This window comes from Protopterus annectens, chromosome 15.part0 (assembly GCF_019279795.1).
Source record: "Protopterus annectens isolate FY-2018-M chromosome 15.part0, PAN1.0, whole genome shotgun sequence".
NCBI classification, from domain to species: Eukaryota; Metazoa; Chordata; order Ceratodontiformes; family Protopteridae; genus Protopterus; species Protopterus annectens.
In genome coordinates this window covers 676,055,655-676,083,583 of record NC_056749.1, presented here as the reverse complement: position 1 = coordinate 676,083,583, position 27,929 = coordinate 676,055,655, and the positions used below count along the sequence as shown (strand labels likewise).

General features: G+C 43.1%; 1 protein-coding gene across 1 annotated transcript in view; it reads right to left on the bottom strand.

The window, feature by feature from the left end:
- Positions 1-27,929, bottom strand: part of MCF2 (MCF.2 cell line derived transforming sequence) — a 1,891,050-nt gene that overhangs the window by 1,078,985 nt on the left and 784,136 nt on the right. The window contains exon 5 of the mRNA XM_044057533.1: positions 8,836-8,955. Coding sequence (XP_043913468.1) covers positions 8,836-8,955 — 120 coding nt within the window. The remainder of the gene's footprint in view (positions 1-8,835; positions 8,956-27,929) is intronic.

Sequence of the window (27,929 nt, the reverse complement as noted above, 5' to 3'; positions counted from 1 at the left end):
TATATATATATATATATATATATATATATATACACACATACATGTATACACATACGCACACACACAAACACACACACATATATATATATATATATATATATATATATATATATATATATATATATATATATATAAATATATAAACACACACACACCGACATGTTATATGATAATAAAATGAACAAATATTATACACATTAACTGCTCAGTGTTAGGGATAATTAAAAATATGAAACCATAAGAATACACACTACCATTAACAAAATGTATGATTCAGATATCAAAATTTAGCATATTCCAATAATCATAACTCATATGCACATGCAATAACAATAGCAAATATGCTGCTTATGACCACCTAGCCCACATATTTTATAGAAGGCTTCATCTTTCCCATGCAGCTTTAGTGCCCTGAAGAAACATTTTAGGGTAGTGACATCATAAAGGAGGGAATTCCAGATTTGTGGCATTAATTCGGAGAAGGTTTTGGAGGTGCACTGCAGAAGATGTAGTGGAGTCCATTATGTTTTTGGCATTACGATTACTTCACTTAGTAACGCATACTTTGACAGTTACACTTAGTATCAAGAAATCATTCAGTGGAGTGTCTCAGAGATTCAACAGCTTAATATACAGTGGAGTAGTGTCTCAGAGATACAACAGCTTAATATACAATGGTGAACTGTCTCAGATATACCTGTTTGGTACTGTAACTTATGCTTATACTTACAATAACATGGGGATCAGTACACAATTAGAGATATAGTGAAAATGGACAGTAGGGGGAGAGAGGATGAGGGTGGGAGTAAGTAAGGTATTCAGAAAGCACAGAGATATAGTGAAAATGGAGAGTAGGGGGAGAGAGGGTGAGGGTGGGAGCAAGTAAGGTATTCAGAAAGCACAGAGATATAGTGAAAGTGGAGAATAGGGGGAGAGAGGGTGAGGGTGGGAGTAAGTATGGTATTCAGAAAGCACAGAGATACAGTGAAAATGGAGAGTAGGGGGAGAGAGGGTGAGGGTGGGAGTAAGTAAGGTATTCAGAAAGCACAGAGATACAGTGAAAATGGAATGTAGGGGGAGAGAGGGTGAAGGTGGGAGTAAGTAAGGTATTCAGAAAGCACAGAGATATAGTGAAAATGGAGAGTAGGGGGAGAGAGGGTGAGGGTGGGAGTAAGTAAGGTATTCAGAAAGCACAGAGATATAGTGAAAATGGAGAGTAGGGGGAGAGAGGGTGAGGGTGGGAGTAAGTAAGGTATTCAGAAAGCACAGAGATATAGTGAAAATGGAGAGTAGGGGGAGAGAGGGTGAGGGTGGGAGTAAGTAAGGTATTCAGAAAGCACAGAGATATAGTGAAAGTGGGGAAAAGGAAGAGAGAGGGCGAGGAGGGCAGAAATGGGCTCAGGCTATTGAGGAGCAGGAGTATAACCAGTTGTCATTTAGGTGGGATTTTAGCAGTTTTTTGAAGTGCGTTAGGTTTGCTGTGTTTATTATGTTCTGTGGGATGGAGTTCCATGATTTAGTTATGTAGTTAGAATATAGTGAGTCTTTAAAGCTGTTTTTGGATTTTGCAACTTCGAGTAGTAATTTTTTTGAGGATTGTAGAGTCTTACTATTGAGGTGAGTTTTATAACAGGTCCTGTAGGGATGGACATTTGTTGGGTAGGTAAGCTATGGAATGGGCTATGGTAAGTTGGTTTAGGGTTAGTACGTTAGGCAACTCTAGCCATTTGAGTTGTTTCAGAACAAGACAATGGTGGGTTCTGTGGTGCAGGTTAGCAGCAAATCTGGCTATCTTATGGTAGCATGATTCAAGTTTGCTTAAGTTTGATTTATTTGAGGTTAGTAAATACAGGGGAGGCATAGAGTAAAGTAGATAGTAGGTGGTCCTGACAATAGTTTGTCTGGAAGAGTTTGTTAAGAAAGGCTTTATTCTGCAAAGGGAACCTAATTTAATGGGGGCCTTTTTGATGGCATGAGATATATGTCTGTCAAATTTTAACTTATCTAGAATGATACCTAGTAGCATGGTTTCTGAGGTGGGTTTAATTACAATGTGATTGGATGAGGTGATTGTAAAGCATGGTTGGGGGAGTTTGTTTTGTGGCATTGCTTAGGGAACAGCATTAATTTGGTTTTGTTGGCTTAAGGATAAGCTGGTGTTTTTCTAAGAAAGACTCAATGGCAGTAAAAGATTTTTGAGCATCATCCTGTAGTTGTTATATTCTACTGCGGTGGTGGTGCTGTGGTAGCATTGTCGCCTCACAGTTAGACGTTGCCCGTTCAATTCTGTTAGAGCATCTTCTGTGTGATGACATGCGTGAATGGGCGTTCCTTCGTTGAAGGTTGTGCGTTAGGCCCGGCAAGCCAGCAAGTAAAAATCTACTGCCAGTCATTAGCGGACCGGAGTTCCGCTGTGGCGACCTCTAACCGGGAAAAGCCGAAAGACACAAACAAACAAATCCTGTAGTTGTTATATTGTATGATGGAAGCAAGATTAGTAGCTTTGTGTAGGTTATTGGTCAGAACTGTGAAGAGCAGAGGCCCAAGAATTGAGCCTTGTGGAACACCTACTATAATGGGAAGTGGGGAGGAAAGGTCATCTTGCCATTTGACTGATTTTTAGCAGTCAAATAGGTAATCTTGGAACCAAATGAGAGTATTTTCAGATATGTCAAGTGATGGAAGCTCATGTAGGAGTTGTTTATGGGACACTTTGTCAAATGCCTTTGACATCTCAAGAAATACTGAGGCAACCATTTGGACATTGTTTTTTTTTTTTTAGTAGAGATGGGAGCCATTATTATTTTATTTCTTAATTGAGTACAACAAGTGGGGTTTGTAATGGTGGTAATTTTTCCAAGCAATTTCTGATTTCTGTCTGTTACATTATGGATTTAATTTCACCATTGTATTTTTAACCTTCACCATTTTGTACAAAATGTACATAAAGTTATTAAGAATCCCAGTGATCAACTAGATGTAATATTTGTAAATCTTAAGTTTTATTTAATGCTCTGGTTCCCGAGATACTTCCAAATCCTGTAAAAGAGGCCCATAGGATATATGCAAATGACCCTTAAGGACATCAAGTGTTTCAGCTATATGACTTCTGAATGTCCATGACTTTTTTTACTTTTTATGTCTTTAAGGACAGATTCAGCCAACAAAGCATAATGCCACTATCTGTGGACATGCACATTTTGGCCTTCTTATGACCTCATCAGCACAGCATAAATGGACTGTTTCACTGTACTCTAGAAACACAGGGTCTTTTGGGGCCTCTGTTACAGAAGGTTTAAGTTATCACACAGAAAACTCTAGCTTAGCTAGGTTTTTCTTGTAATTTTTAATAACTGGTTTGTCTGTGTGACCTTTTTACTTTTTGGTTTAGTTGTTAGTTGGGATATTTTGCAGACACATTAATGGTTAAGGACATCAGCTGGGTTTAAAGACCTTTGAGGTCTCTCCAGTCACTGCAGGTGGCTGTTTAGGTACATAACAAAGGGAGCACTGTACTCTTTTATTGGCTTGAAGAGGGGAGAGTGCAGAGGGGGTTATAACCTATTTTGATCGGAAAGCTATGCCCTTCCTTATGAGGTGAGCAATGTAGAAGGTCTTTCTTAACATTGTAGAGACATGGTGATCAAAAGTAAGGTTGCTGTCAACCTGTGTGGCCAAATCTCTCACCACTGATTTAGAGATTAGGGTATTATTATTAATATGGTAATCTGCAGGGACTTGTCCTTTGCCATAGGGGATGATAATGCATTTTTTGCATTGAGTTTAAGACCATGACTTTGGCACCAGTCATTGGGTTGTGTAAGTCCTTGCAGAATGTTGACAATTTGGGGACTCAATGACTGCTCCCAGTTTGTAGTTATCAGCAAACTTTGTCAGCCACAGACCTTTTGTTTTTGCCTGTACTTCTGAGAAGTAGATTCCAAACAATAGGGGCCCCCAGCACCGATCCATGTGGAACACCACAGGTAAAGGGTCTGCTGCTGGAGGTAGACTTCCCTATTTGACTCTATGTGTTCTGTCTGTGAGCCAGTTTGCAACTCACCTGACAATATATGGGTTAACCCCCAACTGGGTGAGTTTTTCAATGATGCCTGAGTGGAGGATTGTGTCAAAGGCCTTGGCGAAGTCTAGGTAAGCCGTATGCACATATTTGCCTTTGTCCAGGGTTTTGGTGACAGTCTCGGCGAAGTCCACCAGGTTCAACAGGCAGGATCTCCCTCTAACAAAACCAAACCTTTTCGGGTCAAGTGTTTGAAGGTCTCCTGTATCCTTGTTGATAAGGTCCATGATGATTCTCTCCATGGCTTTACACATAAGACTGGTTAGGCTAATCGGTCTATAGTTCCCAAAGTTGGTAGATCCCATAGAGGCTGTGTGTTTGGCCTTGGACATAGTGGTTAAGACTTGCTCTTTAGAGATACTAGGTGGAGAATAGGTGGTAGGAATGTTTTGGGGTACATGTGGTGGGGACCGGGGGGGGGTAGTTTTCAATAAACCTGTCCACTAGCAGGTTGGCTGTTTACACTGGTTCAGTATATGTGGTACCATTCACTATCAGTTCAGAGCAAATCTGTGTTTTTCCTTTAAGGTTTCAAATGTAGCTAAAGAATGCCTTATGCTTATCCTTAGCTAGGGATGCTAATCTAGATTTATAATTACCTTTAGAGGACTTTACAAGATGTCTTATTTGCTTGTTCATGCTTAGAAGGGTGTGCTTCCAATTCTGAGATTGTTCCTTCTTTCTCTTAGACAGCAGTTTCTTTCTCTTATTCTACAACCTGTTTATGGCAGAAGTCTACCAACCAGGCTTGTTTTTTCTTGAGAGTCTTGCTTTGGTCCTCTCAGGAATGGATGAGTCAATATAACTGCATAAATGTTTATACAATGCATTGGTGTGTATCCCAGTATACGTGTCCTTGCCATCAGTGGGAACAGGACCTTTGAAGCTATTATTATCTTCTCATAAGAGGCTGTAGTTGGCTTTGGAGAAGGTTTTAGCCTAATTTCTCCTGAGGGGGGTCTGATGTTATCTTTGCTTTGAAATAGACTGATCTATGATCAGACTTCACTAGGGATGGCTGCACACTTGTGGTGGTGCACTGTCCTACCATCTAGAATGTTTGGACCCCTTTTAGGGGATACCAACTATCTTCTCCAAGGCATTTGAGTTAACAAAGCCCTTTGAGCAAGTGTGTTTGTACACATATAATTTACCCAATATATGGATGGGTAGTTAAACTCATCCCTAACCAGGGTGTTTGGTTGCATTTTGAGTGACTCAAGTAGATCCAAGTAGGTAGTTTGGATATCATGGTTCATGGAGGGGGAATCTGTAACTGATGATAACTTGGAGAGGGGTCTTTTCTATAGTTACTTGCACATGGAGTAACTCTAGGGAATCATTTTGTTTAACCAATCAGGAGATGGATTTATCTTTGATGAATATTGATACTCCTCCTCCTCCTTTAGTTTTCACGGCTTCATTTTGCGGTCTGAACGTATGGAAGGCATTATATCCCAAGTATGGCCTGGGTGCTCTCCATGGCCTTGAACCAGCTCTCTATTACTGTACAGATGTCCGCATCTTCCAAGGAGAGGAGTGCTTCTAGGGAGTGCAGTTTCAGATTTAGACTCTTAGAGTTTAGCAGTGTAACTTTAAAGTTGTTTTTTTTTTATATTGGGAATTTTGTTTTTGCGACATTGCCTAAAAAAAGCACTATGAGGGAGACAAGAGCCTTAGCCAGTAGCTGAATGCCCAGTGGTGACAGATGGAGACCATCTCTGGGAACGCATCATGGTCTATCAACCATATCATCCCAGATTGACAGGTACTGGATTCCCTTAGAATGACACCAGAAACTAAACCAATTGTTGAAGTCAATAATTTTTTGTCTGTTCTGAGGCATCAGCCTAGGTGAAGGCAAAATGTTGCGTAAGGCTAGGGACATACCCGCCTGGGACACAATCTGTGAGCTCAGTCATGTCTCTCTTCATATAGTTCAATGAAGTATGTGTCAAGTCTTTCACACCAACATGGACTATGACAGAGTCATAAAACTGCCTCTTGTTGAGAGACCTGAGTGCATGTGTGATGTGGCAGATCCTGGCACATGATAGACAGCTGACTGTGACCTTTTCATTATCCAACATGGTGAGTGGGACATCTGTGTGTCTCACGATGGAGTCACATATGACTAAAACGTTTGATTTTGTGTTTTACCATAGGGGCATGTTTGGTGAGACACTGGTGCATGCATTTGTATGTGTACTGTGATTTGCTGGGTATGTATTAAGTGAACTACGTTTGTGTTTGCAAGTCTTTGATCTTTAGGGTAGGCTTTATAGTGAGATCCTCTGTGTATGTAGTTTTAGGTGCTGTATGTGTGGATGGTGCAGGAGGTGAAGTGTGTGAGCTGACAACCTGCTTAGTATCTGACATACTGATTTGTGAGCGATAGAGTCTAGATTCTTAATATAGATGCATTTCTAACATATTGAATTTGTGTGAATTAGGAGAAGTGGATTGTCAGTGTACATGAGGCAACTGCTACATTGTCTCAGGATGCCCATGTCAACAAGGTTGCCTGGAGAAATGGTGGGAAATTGTTCATTCATGATGCTAGGTGAAATACTGCGGTCAATAACAGGAAGGGGACTAGAAGGACTGGGTATGGCTAATTGACAAGAAAAAGTTCTAAACTGCGAGGGGCTTGATAGGTAGGACTTGTGGAGGAACATTAGAGGCTCAGCTGAGTGTCTAAATGGGCAGTGAAGCACAACAGCAAGAAACCTCTGATGGCGCACAAGCATTTGACTAAGGGAAAATTATCTAAGAGTTGCATCTATAACTGCCAATGGTATCCTTCGCTATACATTAGTGGTCAGTTATGTGGGTAGTGCATGCCACACAAACCTGTGCCAGATGTATTGTGAAATCTACCTGTGAATGATGGTGTCCTTACTGAAGATATTACTAGCAATCAACTGGTTATCAGATGCATTTTTTAGAAATGTACATTTGGGTCATATAGATGAACATCTTGAAGAGGGCCATGATTACAGCAGAAGACATCACAAGCTAAAAGAAGCATTTTAGGGGTTATTGTTATTTATTTATTTAACTTACACCTAGACCACTGGGATATTTTGAAAACTGTATACTCCAAGATGGCTTAAAATAGCTAAAGAAGAAGTAGCACTGTTAGAAGAAATATTATGAGCAGTTAAGGGTCTCAGCCATATGCAAAATGAGAATTTAAGAGTGACATGAGAAATAGTGTTTCTGGTTTAAATATTGTAGGTGCACTGGGAACCATATACATAGCGCACCAGGAAGTTAATACACAGATATGGAGTAGCACAAAGTAACAGGAACCAACAATACAGGAATGATCGGTGGATGTAGGTGACACATTCCTGAGGTAGGCTGAATCCAGGTGTGGGTGTAGACACAAGGATATCTCACTTAAGGAAACCAAATGTATTTACTCTCCGTGCATCCACATCATGATGCAAAAGCCCAACTTCTGCATAGAACAACTACTTTTTGTGAAAATGTAACATTTTTTAATTATAATGGTATTTAGTTTTAAGTATCACTGACCTGATTGTTCTGCTTTGTTTAGACTCTAGTTCAACTGAAAAAATTGAGTGTTTATGCGATGGGGTTACAGTGTCTGTACTGAAAGGTAGTTTTGGAGAGAGAGATCAGAGCAGTATATGTCTTAAATGGGAATCTCACAAGGTGCACACCTGCCTCCTGGTATAGTGATATTCTTTGGTCAATATGATGTACTCCGCTTTCCACAGACACTTCAGAAGCCCTGCCAGGTACAGAAATCTCCTTTATACACCTACACCTATGCCCTGCAGAGTCCCATTAAAATGTATCAGCTATAATCTACATTAATACATCAGCAACATTAATTACATACATATAATAAACAGTAGGTGCCAGTCTAGTTATTAAGAATTTAGCATCAATTTGCAGTAATGCATCCCAAAAAGATCAGTGCCACACTTAAATGTATTTACCACAATAACCAGTCTTAACTGAGTGATACAAACAAGCAGACAAAGACCATGCTATTCTGAGGGTGGAAGCACATAACAGCACTTAATTGTTAGGAAGCTGATGAGCAATAACAATGTGATCGCACCAAAGAAGTACCTTAGCTGTGCTTTTAGTGCAGATTATCTAAGTAGCAGTGGGAGATTGAACAAGCTTTTCAGCTGTCTGATAAGTCACTAATACCACAAGTGATCGCACTACAGTACTTGTAATAGAGCATGCTGTGATACACTACATTAGTGTATATATACACACACACACACACAGACACACACAAAGATACACACACACAGAGACACAAAGACACACAGTCACACAGACACACACACACACACAGACACACTCACACAGAGACTCACACACACAGACACACACAAAGATACACACACACAGAGACACAAAGACACACAGTCACACAGACACACACACAGACACAGAGACACACTCACATTGATGTTTTATTTTAGCTTTTCTAAGCTATAATGGTGCCTTTCTGCCATGATCATGACTATTGGTGAACAGTAAGTGGAGGAGTACAAGCACATTTGCTGGTTAGAAGTTCATTTTCATCTGAGAAAGCAGTATTATGCGTGTGTAACCTTTCTAGAAGAAGCTAGAGAAACATAGTGTAAATACAGAGGCAATTACATTCTAGTACACATTTAATGTTGTATTATTATTAATCTGTAGAGTAATCACGTTACAGAATGGTTAAAATCTAAGACTAGGTAATATTTCCTTACCGGAAGTCTAAGTATAAAGTCATCTTGACTGAATCGGAATCCGATGTCAGTGAATGTGCGCTGAAAGAAGCCTGTGGGACGCAAAACCAACACCAAATGTAGATTTCCAGGAAAAGAATTCTGTAAGGAAACAATACAAAACAGATTATTGTTACCAGATGCATAAAAGAAAGAAAGAAATGTGTTTAGTTTTAATGAACCAAGAAAGGAAGCACAAGAAAGCCTTTCTATGATCTAAAGTGGTAGAAAGACCCCAGAAGTGCAAGGATGCAACACCTTCCACACATTTAGACCGATAGCATAGACTGGGCCAAAGCAGCAAACATAGTTTTAAGTTGGTTAAACAGGATGATGCCATTGAGCTCATCCACGTGCAAGTCACCAAAGGTAAGGTCCCTCACCATATTATGGCTAGCTACAGGTCACCACCTTTGCCCCTACAATCTTGCGACTTTTACATAAACCTACTAGAGAAGCTCACCATCCGACCAACCACCATCCACATAACACTTTCTGGACTTTATTAATGCAAACACCTTGGAACATACAGTGCATGCTCCAACCAAAGGATCAAACATACTGGATCTGGTACTCACCAACACAGGAGAGCATTGGACCCCTCCCCACCCCAGTGTTGAAAGTCAATGCAGAAAATCCATCTAAACAAGTAAGAGTTAGGAAACATTCAAAGGCAAACTATATCCTATTAAGTGACAGTTTGTCAAAACTGAAGGCTTTCCCAAACCCTAAGACCACTGCTACCTATACAGAATTTCTCAAAGAGTCAATAGAAACACATGTGAATGTCTGCAGAGACACTGCCGTACCTACCAGTAATGAACCCAAAACAAATAATAAAAACAAACCCCAGTGGTGGAATCCTCACCTAAACAGATTATATAATAAAAGAAGAAAACTAATGGCCAAAATTGGGAGAAGCAACGACCTTAAAAACAAGTTCTCTCTTATTTAACTAATCGATAAACCAAGATTGCCTCACAGGCTGAAAATAATCAGAAGGCTTTCATCAGCTACATCCAAAACCATACAATTAACACACAACAGTGTGCTGTATCGTTGGTGAAAGGTGCCACCTACAATGATCAGGGTGGCATAATAAATCCACTGGATGATAAATTCAGCTCAAGCTTCACCCCCCCCCCTGCTCCGCTAGGTGAAATCCACTCCAACATACTTCTCCCAACTATTAGCAGGTACTAGGTGCTGGTAGCACTCGATAAAGACAAGAATATCACCTTCACTGGTCCCAACAACATTCACAGTGGCCTCCTCAATAGTCTAAAATATTACCTATCAAGACCATTTGATGCAGTCTTCAACTACAGCCTTGAAACAGGCTATGCTCCAAGTGAATGGAAGACTGCAACAGCCATTCCCCTCCATAAGGATGGACCATCAACCGATCCAGGGAACTACAGACATATCAGTCTAACAACCCTAATATGCAAAGTCATGGAATAAATTATCATGGAAATGCTAAACAAGGACATTGGCAACCTACAGACACTGGACCCATCCCAATTTAGCTTTAAATGAAGGTCATGCCTATTTAACGTGGAAGACTTCTTTGTGAGGACCACCACAGCAATATAAAAGGGTGAAACAGTGCATATTGCATATGTTGACCTGGCTAAGGCATTTAATACAATACCCCACTCGGGCATTGTTGACAAGCTCTCTGAGCAAGGCATAAAGCCTTACATAACTTGCTCTGTTACCGGCTGGCTCACAGACAGAACCAAAGATGTCAGGATTGGTGGGGCCACCTCCACCAAGACAGCAGTCCATCAGTGGGTACCCCAGTGCTCTGTGCTGGGCCCACTTCTGTTTGACATCTACTTCTCAGAAGTCAAGACTAATGTTAAAGGCCTCTGGCTCACCAAGTTTACAGATTATTGTAAAATGAGAGCTATCATCGATTCCCCCAAGTTACAAAAATCTTACAGGGGGTTTAACACAGACAAATGACAGATGCCAAAGCCATGGTCTAAAAATCAATGCCAAAAAATGCATTATAATGCCTTTTGGGAAACTATCAATGCAAGTAAATTACTCCATACATAAAAAGCACCCAAGAGTCGACCCAGTAGTAAGACATCACACAGTAATCTAGCTTTTAACCAACATGTAGCTAAAATAATAAGAAAATCATTCTATGTCACCCACTTTATAAGTAAGCGTATGTTACCCAAGTCCAAGGAAGTTATAGTACCACTCTACTTGGCCCTTATGTGACCTATCATTGAAAATAATGCCTCTTTTAGAATGGCTCTAACCAGACACTTGGCAACGGTTGGAACACCCACAAAGGTTTCTCACCAGGACAATTCAGGGCATGAACACCCTGTCCTACACTGATCACCTAAAGACTCTGTCACTGTATTCAGTCTCCTACTGGCTGCTGAGAGGCGATCTTTGCCTGGCCTACAGGGCTTCCTCAGACACAGCTCTGATGGATATGTTGCACATGCGCAAAACAAACAGCACCAGAAACACTACATCCAGGGATCTGAACTTCACTTGTGACATAAACAAAACATGCCAGCAAGATAAATGTGTCCCAAAGGATCCCTGACTATGGAATAGGCTCCCCATTCAGGTAAAACAGAGCTCATCCTTGACCCTATTCCAGCAAAACCTTGACAAACTGGATGGTAAATCATAAATGTATCGGAAGTCTGGCTTCCTCCCAGTCCCTTTTGGACAGAGGCTGTCAATAAAAAAAGTGTTATGCTAACAACCTCTCCTGCAAATCCTTAGCTACCTGCCTGCAAAAAATGCACCTCCATATATGATACTCAGGACCTAAATGGTTTAGGGTACATGGCTAGGGCTTTAAGAGCCCTAGTGCTCATTAGCCTAGTAACAACCTATAAACCTATATTGCTTGCATATGCACTAATATTATTAAACCAAGGCAAAGTCTTGGCATTTCATCAAAATTAACAAGAAAAATGGGACTGGGACACTGAACAATTGTGACATTCTATCAAAGAAATAGAGACATCATTACAATTTGCTAACGTTTAGTAAGATACTTTAGAGCTTAAACATTATAATATAAAATAAATTCACTCAATAACTGACCTCTTTCAAATGTGTGTGTGTGCATGTGTGTGTGTGTGCGTATATATATATATATATATATATATATATATATATATATATATATATATATATTTATATAAAAGGGGTCTACTGTTTATCATTGAAAGTACATTTCAGTGAATTGCAGATGAATGACTCCACTTACATGAAACCTCAGTTGTCTGAAGTGCAGTTTTCAGAGTTATATTTCATTGATGTAGTTAGTCTGCTGCTGGTCCTGCGTGAAGTTGAAGTGTATAGACTTTGGGCAGGATTCACAAAGCCTCCGTGTAAGAGTTATAACTCTTTAACGGAGGCTGCAGTTAAACGGAGTGGTGTCAGCATGCTCTGCATATTCATGAGAGCATGCTGAATCACACCTAAGACTAACATGGTCTGTGTAAGACAGTAGGGGGTGTGTCCGTAGGCCGAGCCCTGCAAGCGGACATGCCCCCAGAAGAGTAAAAGTGCCCAAAGTAAACACCCATGACAGAGTCCATGGAAATGTGAATAAACACAACACAACACATGCCCCCACAGACTACGAACATAAAATGTACAAATGAACATCTTATAATTTTTTTTAAATTGTAAAGATGTTTGCCCGTGAGTGGACTCGTTTGGGGGGGCGTGCCCGTAGCGCAGCCACAGTTAGCAGTCAGTGGGAAAGCATATAAGAACTAAATATGCAAAGTAAGCCAAGAAGCAATAGCGTAGTGGTAGAGATGTCGGCTGAAGAGCAGGCATCCATGGTTCGAGCCCCCACAACATCAATTTTTTTGTTTTAGTAAAATAAGCACAAAACAAGTCCCTGACAAATATGTACACATATAAAATCACAATTTATGTAAAATGTAATGAAATAGTCCATTTATTTTGAAGAAATGTGAGGTAACAAAACAACAGAAAATGCCAGATGTGCCTATAGCTGAGCTACAGTTTAACAAGGTGAGTGCATCTGGGACATGAGAGATGGGTAGCTGAGCAGTGGTTTAACAGGCGCAAAATGAGTGCCCGTAGCTGAGCAGTGGTTTCACATGCTGAAACTGTGTGACCCTAGCTGAACTGAGCGTAATATGCGTGGTGACAGCCAAATGAGGCGTGAACCTGCGCACCGCGCTAACAAGCTAACCGGCGGGCAACGCTGAGCAAGCTGTAACAAAATTGCCTTTACACAGACACACCCCCTAGCCTGTCTAGACAGTCATAAAATATAAAAAGCAGTGGTCAGGTTCGAACCCAGGATACCATGCACCATAGTCAAGGTACTGAACCACTAAGCCACAACAGCTGTACTCAGAAATGCAGTAATAGCAAATATATAGGAATGAATAGAAAGTGGAGCATGACAAAGCAGGTTTTGTGAAGTGGATACAATTCCAAAATGGCCAATTACAGATAAGTGCGGGAAAAACGGCATATATAAGCCCCATAGGCGGGAATACACAGCATAAACGATTGTAGAACTGACTTGCAGCCAGAATGTCAGGTGTAGGTGAGGGTAGTTGCTTTCGAGCACAGAGGTGGGGCATTGAGGAGTCCAGATACATGGTCTGGCTCCTAGTCCACAATCATGAGGCCCAACTCATGCAGGGCCAGGTCCTGTGGGGAGCATATAGGGCTGAGGCATGGGACCGGTTGGCTCATGATCTCACCAGTGCCACAGGGATTCCAAGGACTGGTGAGCAGGTCCGTCACCACCATGCGGACCTGAAGAGACGCAAGCAGGACCAATTGAACCTTTGGATCCAGGAGGCCCAGCAAATGCCCAACGCCCCACTACTGAGTAAGTTACATTTAATTATGTATGTAAGAAATTAAATTAGCTGATATTATGGAGATGTGTATTCCAATATTACTTCATTTATATTACAGCTGCAGGTGTCCGTTCTGCGAACCGCAGAGCCTATGGCGATAGGCTGGTGCGGTTGCGCCACCAGGCAGGTCAGTAATCCACTCCCAGTAACTGTAAAGAAATATCAAAGTATGACAGTTAGCAAAAGAGTGCAGTGTAGTCACTAAGTAATAAAATGTGCAAGTAACAGTGTAAAAGTGTTTGCAAGTATTGCTTGATTAGAAAAGTGTGTTGCAGTCTGTAATCCAAACAGAAAATGAAAATGTCTGAAATAAAGTCTGAAATAAAGATGCCCCACCTGTAATATAATAGTACACAACCTGCAGCAGGCTGAAAAGTACAGCTGCAGAAGATGAGCAAATCACATGTGTGAAATATATCCCTGTTGAAATACTGAAACATGACAGAAGTGAGACTGCTGGAAAGGATTGTAATAACTACAGGTAAAACATGTCAATAAAGCCTAGAAGTAAGTACCATCCTGAATAGTAAAATGAAAACAAGTGAGAGAGTGTCAGTAAGAGTTATGAATCCACCAATAAAGTAGTAAGAACCCCTGAATAAAGTATACTGCAGTCAGTACAGAATGAAATGAATGTGACAAGTAGAACCAAACTGCGAAATGTGTCCAAAGTGTTGCTGCAGCTGGAATGTGTATCCCAAAATCTGGATATGTTGCTCTCAGTCTGCAATATGCAGATAGTATGATTGCCTGAAATATCAAATATCCACAGTTGTCTATAGCTATATAAAGCAAATGTAGCAGGATGATGTAGCTGAACAAAGTCAGATATGAATGTGTATGAATAACAATAAAATGTATATTGATGTAGCAGTAACAGTCCTATCACCAAATTGAAGTAGTTATCATATAGGAAACTGTAGTTAGAACAGTAGTGTGTATATATCTGTAGCTATTAGAAATGTACAGCATATGTATTGGTATTCAAAGGTGTTAATAATATTTTCTTCACCCCACCCTATAACCACATATAATCCATTCCACGTGAAATTGGTATGTGCAATCACAATTAACACCCCTGGACATTTGTCCTGTTGGGTCATAAATATTTGCATGTCCGTTGATGCATCGGCCCTGTTCATACATCCAAACCTGATGGCCTGTTGCCATCAATCAACCCTGCATGTTGTTGGACTGTGTATTGCTGTTCAAATTATGCATGTGTTATGCTCGCTGTTCAATGGTGTGAATATCTGGGTGTTTGGTTAATGGGAATACTAATGCATGCTGTTACAACTAATTACGAATGGTATTGTATGTTACTAACCCAAACTGCCATGACATAATGCAAAACATAGGACGACAGGGAAGGCGGGTTCCAGCTGACCCACCTCTCCCACCTCAGCTGGCGAGTGCACCTGGCACTAGTGCCCAGTCTGGACCCTCCTCTGGTGGCCCTGTGCCACCTGTGGGTGGAAGCGCTGCAGGGGATGGGGCCCATCCCCCCTCTGCAAGCGTGGCCGGAGGAGAACCACCACTCACCCTCCGTAGCGTCCGGACTGTGGTGCATAGGGAGATCTGGTACTCTGTTCTTGGGCCCCTACGCCAGCTTGAGGCACAGGTGGCACAACTTACGGGCATGCCTGTTGCCCGCTCATGGGCTCTGGATATCCAAACCTCCGTCCCAGTCAGTTGTGTAACCCCCCCACACATGTCATACACCACCCCTGTATGCGTCTTGTTTGTCTTGTCTGTTGACCTACCCAACCTACCTCCCCAGCTACACCGACTTCCTTCACCTGACATACCACTCTCACCTGAAAAAAAAAAAAAAAAAAGGGCACTCTGTACCCACAAAAAAATTACGACCCATACATAGCTGCCCATTCTGCACATATGTCTGCCGGACATGGAAACTATCAATTACAATTGGCTGTACAACAAGTATTATTGTTGTCCTTACACCTCTCGCAGAGGTGAAAGGTATCAAATGTCACACCAAATTACAAACATATGCACAGCTGTTGCTGATGAAGAAATGGGCAGCTATGGGCCTTACCTACATCCCTCCTGAAAAACCCAAGCTTGTTTCCCTACTGTCTTACCCTCTTTGTGACCCCTTTATCACCACTTTCCTGTCTCCCCATTTTCATTTCTTTCAAAGAAAATAGCGCGGGTGTGCGCAAGAGTAAGCACGTTTAAGCGGTTGTAAGTGGGTGTGCGCAGAGCTAAACGCCAGTGCGCATGCGTGAGCTCCACGCAAACCAGCGCTAACCCGGTTACAACTGCTTAAAAGTGCCTTAGGCACTCTGATTGACAGGTCCTGTAGTCAGTTCAAAAGCAAAATAAAATCCCACTGTCAGTCCCAAACCCAGGACCTTGGAAACAGTAGTCTGCATGACTTACTACTAAGCTATGACTGTTATACAAGAACATTGTGCTAAAATAAATATATCATGTAATAGTAGGAATGAATGTAAAGGGAATATAGGATGTGTAGTACACAAAGCATGTCATTTAGAATTACTGTCAAAACTAGTGGATTTCCATAATAGTAGTGTGTGAACAGAAACAGCCATCCTAGTTGGTAGCTAGTAGGTAATAATGTCACTGTAGCACCTTGCAAGCCACACACATACTCACAGCAGGATAATCACTGCCCATACCCCACAACCTCTTACAGGAACACATCCGGACCAAGTAATAAAATATGTGGAGCAAAGGGCCAAAACCAGGGACACATTACAAATAATGTTACAACAAACTTAGACTGTTCAGAGAGTAACAGGTTCTGCATTTTGTGGGATGTTTGGAAGGGTATGAAGTCTGAAACTTGAATGTTTGTCACTATATTCTGACTTGAGCCCAGAGTGATTTGCCAGAAAAATCTGTGCATGAGATATTGACCAAAATATGAGGCAGAAATGTGGACAACCTGCAAATATTTGTACACATGAGAGGTCTGATACCACCATATTTGAATAGTTAAGAGCCTAGACATAGCAACAGTGAATGAGTTACAGGGATGCCCCACAGACTCCATGTGAAATGTACAAACAGTAGGCAGAAAGGTGTTACAACACATGCAATGGTAACTATGGAGTCCTGAAAGTATGCACCACTTGCATGGCAGAAAAGTGTAGTAATACATATGCTCATGCTATCCCACAGTCACAACTGCAGCATACCAGACAATTTAATGGGTGTACCCCACTGATATGTACCATTCCATGAGGCAGATAACAGATGCACCTGAGAGTCTCTGGGGCCTGCTCAGCAGCATACTCAAATACCCTAATAGATGTCAAGGCCCACACCATGGCCAGACCACACTGCATGCTGTAACACCCTAGCAGATATAGCAAGCATTCCAAGGTGTGAATGTACATGGAAAATAGGAAAGCCACAGCAGCACACTACAGTCAGGACACCTAGCAGGTATACAAGTAGTGACTGTAAAGGGCAAATATTGAAGCCATAGCAACAAAGTGCAAGCAAAAGTGCAAGGAAAGCACACACACACACATTAACAGTAGTAGTAGTCGTAGGTGTCAGTGTACATAAACAGTTAGTACAGGAAACTGGAGAAATGAATGGAGGAATGTTAATCTACAACACAGCTGGAAATATGAGAGAGATACTAACCTTTACACTCACAGAACATTGTCCACAGCATACCAGCATGGTCCCTGCCCTTAAAATCTGAAAGGACTACGCCTATCTCACATACCTTTTTATAGCACTGTTCTGAAATCACAGTGAGAACTGCAATCAGTACACAACTGGCTGCATGCAATTAGCAAATGTTGGCTAACAATTGGTGCAGAGGCCATCACATGGACATATGCAGATACCTACAAAAGTATGCTGTACTCCCAGTCCACACATGCAATACTTTCATTGCACCCTGAGGAGGAAGTGAGAGACAGACAGAGAGAGAGAGACAGAGACAGAGAAAAACAAAATTAAACATACACAAACAAAACTGTTCAGCAACAGCCACCTGAAAGCTGACAACTGGCAAGTGGAGCAGCAGGACACAAAACCAGACAGCAACACAAGCAACTGTGACAAACACAGGTAATGTAAACTAATACTATAAAGGTCTACATACTGTGAACCCTCCATATGTGTCATTGGTCTGTATCCATATGTATATGAATATGTGCAAAGGGCAGGGGACATACAGCAACTATCAGTGAAGGCTGTACATACATTTGTATATGAGAGCATCTATGTGCACATATCAATGTAGGTTGAATGTAGGTTGTAGTGCAATGTACAAAGTAGGTTTCACAGTTATGTATGTTTAGCAGTATGTTAGTGTGTGTATACAGTATGGTAGACAAACATGTTGATATACCTGTCTATCATATGGATACGTATGTATGTCAAATATGTATATATATATATATATATATATATATATATATATATATATATATATATATATATATATATATATAATATGCATATATGTATACATACATAGAGAGAGATGTAGGAATACATAGACAGATGTAGATAGATAGAATATGTACAAACATATATATGTAATACACACATACAGATATAGATATATGTAGATACATATACATAGACAGACTGATCTGACTATCTACAGGTATGACTGTATATGACGACCTCAACACCCCTGTCCCTCCCCTCTGTCACTCTCACCCTCTGTGTCACACCCCCCCATATCTATAGCAATATATGTACATCAATATATATATATATGTGTATATGTATACAGACATATATATATATATATATATACATATAGATATATCTATATATATATATATATATATATATATATATATATATATATATATATAGAGAGAGAGAGAGAGATGTATATATATATTCTGAGTGAGGCACATGTGTACAGATGTATTGCAACAGGTGCCTGGTGACAAAGGCATGGAGTGAACACCAGTGTCAAAGCTGGAGTACCATACCCCATTTCAAATCACCTACACCAGTAACCACCAGATATGTGATTGGCTGCCCACCACTGCATGTGAACAGGGTCATAAATGTGTACAATAGTCCCCCCAATGATATTCACAGTGGCACACTATTCCTGGAATACCTGCACATGGTATGTGTCAGCAGACATGGTGTGTCAGCTATGGACATGTAGGTCAGTGTACCCCTCCACACCACATAATGGCTGCCATGGTATGTACCTCACATGACAGCTACAGATATGGAGAAGGACACAGTGACATGTACAACACTGCGACAATGCACTCAAACACATTACCAATGCACAGTGACTGACAACACCACAGAGTACACACATACTACCCACATAGAGGTTACCACTCCTGGATTTACATACGTAAGTCACACCCATGACAGATGTCCAACAACCATAGTAACACCTCACACCATCCACAACCTAAATGACTGCTGTGTGTCATCCATGCCACTGCAATAGAGAGCACATGTGGAGGTAAAGGTTCCTACCCAAAGATAAGACATACCCTGCAATAAACCACACAGCATTAAGAAGCAAGACTCCCCATGAGTACATGTCACACATACCCCTGCTGAATGTTAGTCAGATAGGTAATATGCCATATGAGTCACCCTGTGTAACTGTGTGACAGCAGCAGGTACCATCACACCACATGTGTCACAATGGACAGGGTAGCAGAACAGTATGCTGCTGTAGTCCCAGGGGCAATAGCATATTGTATAGTATTGTATTGTAATGTATTGTATTGTTTTGTATTGTATTGGTATGTTGAGGTGCCTCCTTCATGGAGTGGAACCACTGCTGCTGTGCGCCTTTGTACAGGTACATATCCTGTAGTCAGGCTAGTGTTACATAGCACTTCTATATGTGTGTTTATCTCCTGTCAGAGTTCATGTAGCATGCAACCGGGGATACCATTAGGTCCCACTCATGTTGTGTATTCTGCTTTCCTGAGGGCGGCTCTCACCTGGACAACTGTGATGACAGGGAGGTTACAGTCAGCTGGGATAACTATGTCATATTTTGGGGGAGAGGGAGGGGTGACACCTGCACTGAACCTGTCTGCCACAATGTTGTCAATATCTGTGTTTTCAGTGAATTATTTGTTGTTGTGTACTAACTATGAGCATAGAGGAGGGATTCTGACCAGGTTGCTAACATAACTGAAGAAGGCCTTCTGGTTATCTGTAGTGTCCCTCTTGATTTCCCTCTCAAAGTTGCCCATGGATGTTTGTATGAGGGAAAATAGATCCTTACTAGTTCTGCTCAGACATGCCTTCCCTTTATGGACTTATGCTCTGTCTTGCAGTAGCTTCCATCTTTTGTAATACAATCTGTCTATGGCTGGGGTCCACCAGACAGGATGCTGTCCCTTTGTGGAGAGTGTCTTGGTCATATATGGGATTGCATGATCCATGCATTCTCGGAGATGTCCGTAGAAAGCATTTGTGTAGGGGTCAGCATTGTGGGTTGTGTCTTCCACTGGCCCAGTGGGCTGAAAGGATACCATGTCACTGTTACAAAGTGTAAAGTTTGCATCTGCAATGTTATTCACTATAGTCGTTTGTGCTGGTGGTGGAGGTGGGATATGTATATCCAGGGCAATTAGTTTGTCGTCAGCTCACAGTAGTCGATGATGTAGGCCATACAGTACCTAGATACAAACCCCCAGAGTGAGGAGGTGCTCTGGACCTGAATCAGTGTTCTGACTGCTGGGGTTTGGTAGCATGTCGTATGGAGTGTGCCAGATACTGTTGCACAGTTGCTGGCTGGGCACTGATACCTGGCCATTTACATGTGTATCCACCAATAGACAGGCAGATGCTATATATGTGAGATATGTTGTATCATAACAGTCGAGTAGCATATGTAGCATGTGTGCCAAATTCTGCTGACATATATTGCTGATATCAGGTTATATTCTTTTTCAGGTACATGGCTCACCTGCGAAATCCAGCTTACTCCGCAGCTGAGGATGAGGAGATACACCAGAGCCTGGTGCGGGATTATGCAATACTCTTTTCCCGCACCAGCCAGAATCAGCAGGAGAGGGCTGCACTGTGGCAAGACCTGGTCCGTCGGGTAAATGACATAGGCACGCATAATAGGACATATGAGCAGGTACAACATCACTGCAGTGATTTAATCAGAAATGTCCGTCAGCGTGTGTCGGATATCCACAGGAAACAGGTCACCACAGGTGGTGGGGTGGCTACACATCCTCCACTCACCAGACTGGAGGGACTACTCATGAGTGTAGTGGCTCCAGTCCGCCAGCAACAACAACAGGAGCAGACATGCATTATGATGGAGGCTGGAGCCACGCAGCAGCAAGACTATGAGCGTGCAGGTAATATGCCATATGTATAGTTGACTGTTGTGTACACTGGTAGTTAATGCATGTGTGAGGTGTGTCCTTGGTCTGTAGCTGTCATCATAGTATTTAATGTGCAAGTGTGATATCCTCAATATTAGCAGCTGACCTGTGAAAGGCGACTTTTGTACTACTGACCTGTATCATACTCAGTAACAATGGCACAGTTGTGCCCACTGACATTAGTTTCCTCACTTCTGCAGGTCCCTCCGGTGTAACAGCAATTCAGCCTATCCATGCTGGTGAGTGTGTATTAACAATACCTGTAATAGTCTTGATAGCAATAGTAATATTAGGCTCACTTAGTAGTGCTCTTTGTATGCATGCAGGTGTGTCTGTGTCTTGATATCATGCATACTGAGTAGTGTACAATTGTGTGCAACTGTGTGCATGTGTACGTGTGCATGTGTGCATGTGTGCACGTGCGCATGTGTGCATGTGCGCATGTGTACATGTGTGCATGTGTGCATGTGCGCATGGGTGCACCTGTGCATGTGTGCACCTGTGCATGTGTGCACATGTGTGCATGTGTGCACCTGTGCACGTGCACATGTGTGCATGTGCGCATGCGTGCATGTCTGGACCTGTGCATGTGTGGATGTGTGCATCACTGGTAATATTGTGTAGACATTGTAAACTGTGTTTCCTGTTTCCCTCCCACAGGTTCTGGTGCTGCTCTGGTGTCATGCAGCAGGGAACCTGAATCAGGTGCCATGGGTACTGATAATGATGACATCTGTGTAATGGCACAGGAAGGTATGCCAGGGTCCATCATTGGTCAGCCGATTGACAGTACACAGCTGTCAACCTCATCAATGCACACAGTTATCCTGCCAATACACCCTTTGTCACCAATGTCCCTAGGTGATGGACAGCATACAGTGGGCATTGACCAGGGTAATGTGGTATCTGTGGCACATGCCTCCCCACACAGCAGCCATGGGCATGGCCCTGAGATGGTACCACACAGACAGATGTCCAGGGGTTCTCGTGGGAGCATCCGTGGGCGTACTGCCCCTGTCAGACGTGCCCACAAAGGTCTTACAACCTCAGCTATGTTTTGGGCTGTCATGCAGGCACAGTCACGTATGGAACGGTACACCAGACAGGGTCTGAGGGAGCTGACAGCTTGTCGCACAGCCATGACTGACAGCATGCGTGACATTGTGGCTGCCATCCGTAATTTCACCGATGTCATAGACAGACGTTGTGGGGACATATTAGACCGGTTCCACAACTACATGTCCATGAGCCAGGGCGATGGTGGACGGTTGAGGCGTCGATGTGGGCATATGCCAGCAACAGCAGCAGCTGGCAGTTGTCACGGACGACAACAGGGCCGCGGCCGCCCTCATAGTGCCAGCAGCAGCCCCAGCAATGCTGGGTCTGTGCTGTCATCAGACCGCCCCAGGAGACCACATGCATGTGGCTCTGGCCAGGCCCAACAGGGATCTGTATCCAGTCAATGAACACCTGCTTCTGATGACAGTACCCAGTCTGGGTTGGTACCGGATACGGTCCGTAGCACCCCTGCAAGGCACAGGTACCGTGCCCGTGGCCAGCGACACTGATCTGTATGACCTGGCAGGTACAGTCTGTGGCTGTCCACAAACACCAGTATATGGCAGCCATGAGGTGGAACTGTGTGCATCCATACACACATGCGAACTGACAACACCTAGGGCTACCGCATACACGCACACACTGCATCAACATTGCCCCACCTTGTACTGCTGTCCATCACCAACACACATACACATACATGTCAGTCGGTGGTATCGGTGGCTGACTCAGGCATACCAAGTTCACACCCTGTGCATATGATGAGACTGTGCCACCTCCTGCAATCTATAACATCAGTGCAGGTACAGGTTAACATGTTGCTGATGCACAGGGTGACTACATAGACGTGTAGTAATAGTATCATGTTGTTAACAGTACTGTGTGCTGAAATAATTGTAGGTATATCACAGCATGCCTGATGCAGTAAGGGTATGATTGTCATGTACTGTTGTCTACACCCATGGTAAGTACCATAGTGTATCATCTGCACATGTTGGCATACTGGTGGTAAGGATGTCAACAGAAGGCTACATACATAGGTAGCACAGGGGATAAGGTAATGAAAGTATTAATACGCAATGATGGACATGTAAACTGCAAGTGGCATGTTGCCCACACTGGACTCTGCAATGCGGATGTTTGAGGATGTTGATATGTGTGCAGTACTACACGACTGGTACAGGACACACAGGAGCACCCTAGCACTGCAAGGTCAAATCTCATACCATGCTAGACAGCCCCAACACACAAAACTAACTGTCACAGGAGGGAGAGTCCCCATACATGTCAGGGATACTGTGGTGGCAGGCCAGGTAGCATACATCCTACTAAGTATGGAACCACTGAGAGAAGGCTCAATGTCTGTTATTTGACATGTGTATTACTGCAGGTATGAGCACATGGGTTTCCATCCAGTTATTGTACATCCTGACGGTACATGGTCTGTACACTTGTGTGCACTGAGACTGGACCCTAGCCTTCTGACCTGTGTATTTCCATGTACATGTGCATAGTGCCTGCATATTTGCAGTGTTACCTACTGGAAGTGGTACAGCTTGTTTGTTGTACAATGGACTACATGCAGCCCTGCTTACTGTAGATTTGTTTGCATGCATGTTTGCTTGCAATTACCCTGGAATACTGATCCCACCTGCAATGAATAGTTACAGAGCTTCTGTGGACTCCTAGTGACATCTGCATAGCTTACTATATGTATGTCCATGTCTCACTTGACAGAACGTTACTGTTTGTCCTGTTCACATGTACGTTGCCTGTGACACATTGCATATGACTTACCTGGCATTTTTCCACGTGAGCAGTCATATATGCCACTGCTAACTAATCACAGGAACTACACCCTCACATACTCATCTTCTGTTGAACCACCTGCTTCGCTAGGGACAGCTTGCACCTGTCACCCCTGGGCTTTGGGATATTTTCAAAGGCTCTTGCTACCCCCATAGTGCCTTTGTTAGGCAAGGCTCAAATGACAAACCCACCTTCATAGGTATCACAAGGGATAAGAAACTAAGAGTAATGCTACTCAATGCCAGAAGTCTAAACCTCAAGATGCATGCACTCGAAACTCTCCTTAGCATGGAGAACATCAATATCTGTGCAGTAACAGATACCTGGTTTAGGGCTACTGAGAGCACCCCAGCACTACCAGGTTATACCTCATACCATGCTTTTCAGCCCCAAAACTTGGACCGAACCACAAAAGGAGGGGGAGTATTGATATTCATCAAAGATACCCACACCTTCAGGTTGGTGGCAAAGCACCAAGCATCAGAGACTATCCATGTGCAACTAACAATGGGTAAAACTGCCTTCCAGGTTACAGCCTGCTACAGACCACCCTCCCAAACCCAAGAACCGCACTCGGCCTTCCTGAGAACAGTGGAAAATATGAAGGTCTCTCCAAACACCATTATATTTGGCGACTTCAACTACCCAAACATAGACTGGGAGCATGACTCTAGCTCCAACACCCTAGCCCAAAGATTCCTAGAATATATGAACTCAAATGCTATGGAACAACTCGTTACCACTCCCACAAGAAGGGAAAACATACTGGACCTGATCATCACCAACATGGGGACTCTATGCTCCAGACCAGAAGTGTATCCCTCACTGGTAAGATCAGACCATAAACTAATCTCACTGGATATTCACATCCCGACCCCACCCCCTGCCCAAGAAACCACAGTGAACAGCTTCTCTAAAGCAAATTCACACTCCTCAAAACTGAGGTGGAAACCTTCAAAGCCCCTGGGCCTGTGGAAAATACAGACCAGACCGCAGATTCCTCTATAAACGCATTCTATGGACACCTTCAGGAATGCATGGATCATGCGATCCCGAATAAAACCAAGACCCAATCCTCCAAAGGCAGACGCCCTGTCTGGTGGACCCCAGCCATAAACAAACTATATAATAGAAGGAGGAAGCTACTAAATGATACAGCAGAATCCCAAAAAAGGAAGGCATCACTGATCAGTATTAGCAAAACACTACGGGCACTCATAAGATTGTCTAAGGCCAGCTTCGAGAGAAAATTGCACAGGACACTAAGCATCATCACAAGTCTTTCTTTAGTTATGTTAGGAACCTGGGTGGTAATTCCCAGATATGCTCAGAGGTAGTCCAAAATGTCAATAGAAACACCAAACCCACGGACATTGCCAACATCCTAGCTGACAGGTTCAGCGCAAACCCCCCCCCCTCCACACCGAAAGGGCAAATATTTATCCCAGCAGAGTGCTGCCCCCCTGACATCTCAGATGTTCAGGTAAGAGCCGCCCTCTCCAAAGCAATAAACACTGCATCAATGGGACCAGACAGTGTCCCGGGCTGTGTCCTACATGAACTCCAAGAAGAGCTACACCCAAACATAAAACTACTGTTCAATCCCAGCCTTACTACAGGATATATGGCCAAAGAGTGGCGTACAGCAACAGTGGTCCCTCTACAGAAAGGTGGTGCCTCAACGGATCCTGGACACTATTGCCCCATAAGCCTGACTAGCTTGGTCTGCAAAGCTATGGAAAGGATCATCATGGACCTCATAAATAAAGATATTGGGGACCTACAGACACTGGATCATACCCAGTTTGGCTTTGTTAAGTGCAGATCCTGCCTCTCAAACCTGGTTGATTTCTTTGAAACAGTCACCAAGGCCATTGACGAGGGGAAGGTGGTCCACACAGCCTACCTGGACCTCGCAAAAGCCTTCGATACAATACCCCACTCGGGCATTCTAGAGAAGCTCACCAACTTAAATATAAACCCCTATGTCACTAGATGGATTGCACACTGGCTCAAGGACAGAACCCACATGGTTAGAATGCCTGGAGCCATGCCAGACTCCAAACCAGTTACAAGTGGTGTCCCACAAGGCTCAGTCCTGGGACCTCTCTTGTTCGGTATATATTTATCGGAGGTACAGGCCAACACGGAAGGACTGTGGCTGACTAAATTCGCAGATGACTACAAACTGGCCGCCATAATCGACTCTCCAGCCAACACAAGCATCCTCCAAAAGGGCCTCATAGAAACAGACAACTTGTGCCAGAGCCATGGCCTCAAGCTGAATGCCAAAAAGTGTATAGTCATCCCCTTTGGCAAAAACAAAGTGCCCACAAAGTACCACATAGGTGGTAATCCATTAAGTACAGAAGAAGTAATTAGGGACCTGGGGAACCAAGTTGAGAGCAATCTCTCATTTGACAACCACGTGGTCAAAGTGGTTAGAAAAACATTTTATATAGCCCACCTCATCATGAAGGGATTCACATCTAGATCAGGGGAGGACATTGTGCCTCTTTACTCATCCCTCATCAGGCCCATAATTGAGTACAATGCCCTTGTTGGAATTATGTTACCAGACACCTGCAGCAACTGGAAAGACCCCAAAAGTACCTCACCAAGAGGATCAAAGTGCTCAAACAGATGCCATATGCTGACCGGTTAAAGAAACACCAGCTCTTCTAAGTGGCATACCGCCTGTTCAGAGGCGATCTGTGCCTGATGTATAAAGCCATGTCAAACCCAGAATTAATGGGCATGCTGCACCTCAGAATATCCAAATCCCATCGAGCTACACGCTCGAGAGACTTGAACCTCAGCACTGAAATAAATAGGACATGCTGGAAGGACAGATTCATAACCCAGAGGCTCCCTTCACTCTGGAATAAAATCCCAGTCCAGGTTAGGCAGAGTCCCTCATTGACTCTCTTCAAGAGGAATCTTGATGAGTGGATGGGACATCATAGGTTTACCCCGGGTATCACTTCTGTGTCACTGTTAGACAGAGGCACAGTATACTAACCTCGAAAAAGGGCATAGCAAGATGAATTTACAATGGATAGCGACAGCCAAACACATTCTGGCTAGGTTTATAAATGCCCTAGGGCAGATAGCCTAGTATGAACCTATGAACCTATGTACCTTGTTCCCCATTGGCCCTATGTGCTGTTAATCACCATGGCAATCACAATACTATGGTAGCATGTGCAAAGGTCAGTTGTCAGTCACCTCTATGGTACAGTTGTGGAATATGTGGGTCATGTGGCAATGTCACAGCTGCCACATGTACACAGTCAACCCTCTCCCCTACACATGGACGTACAACACATGTATGAGATGGAACCACATAGCCAAAATGGGGACTAAGCACTCTGAACCCAGTACTGGCATAACCTGTCAGGTGGCATGAAATACTACAGTGACTACAATACCAGTCTGATGTAGACCTACACTGACAGCAATACAAGCACGTGAACACACTGGGCCATTCATGGAGCCTAACAATAGCATCCTGCCTGAGCGGCAGACACCACTGCAGCTGACATACAGGCATACGTTATGCCAGAACACATCACGCATAACACATAGCACACAAATCCTGTGTGCCAAACAGTCACAGCCTGTACGGCTAGACAACACACCTGCTACAGTTGTGTTAGGTACCTTTATTGTCCGGTACAGTGAGGTCACGCTCACCAGGCTGGACAAGGTGAAGGTCACAGTGATATGCCCGTGGGGCACTATGGTCCACCACATAACACAAGCATACAGGTCAGTCAGAGGCATGGACACATATGACTCAGTCATTGTCCATGCCACTATGGCTGACCTGTGATCTACCTCCCTGGACTAAATGATAGGGAACATGGAAGGGCTCTCTGAGCATGTGGCACAGGCTGGTATGACCCTGACCTTGGTTGGCATCATACCCTCA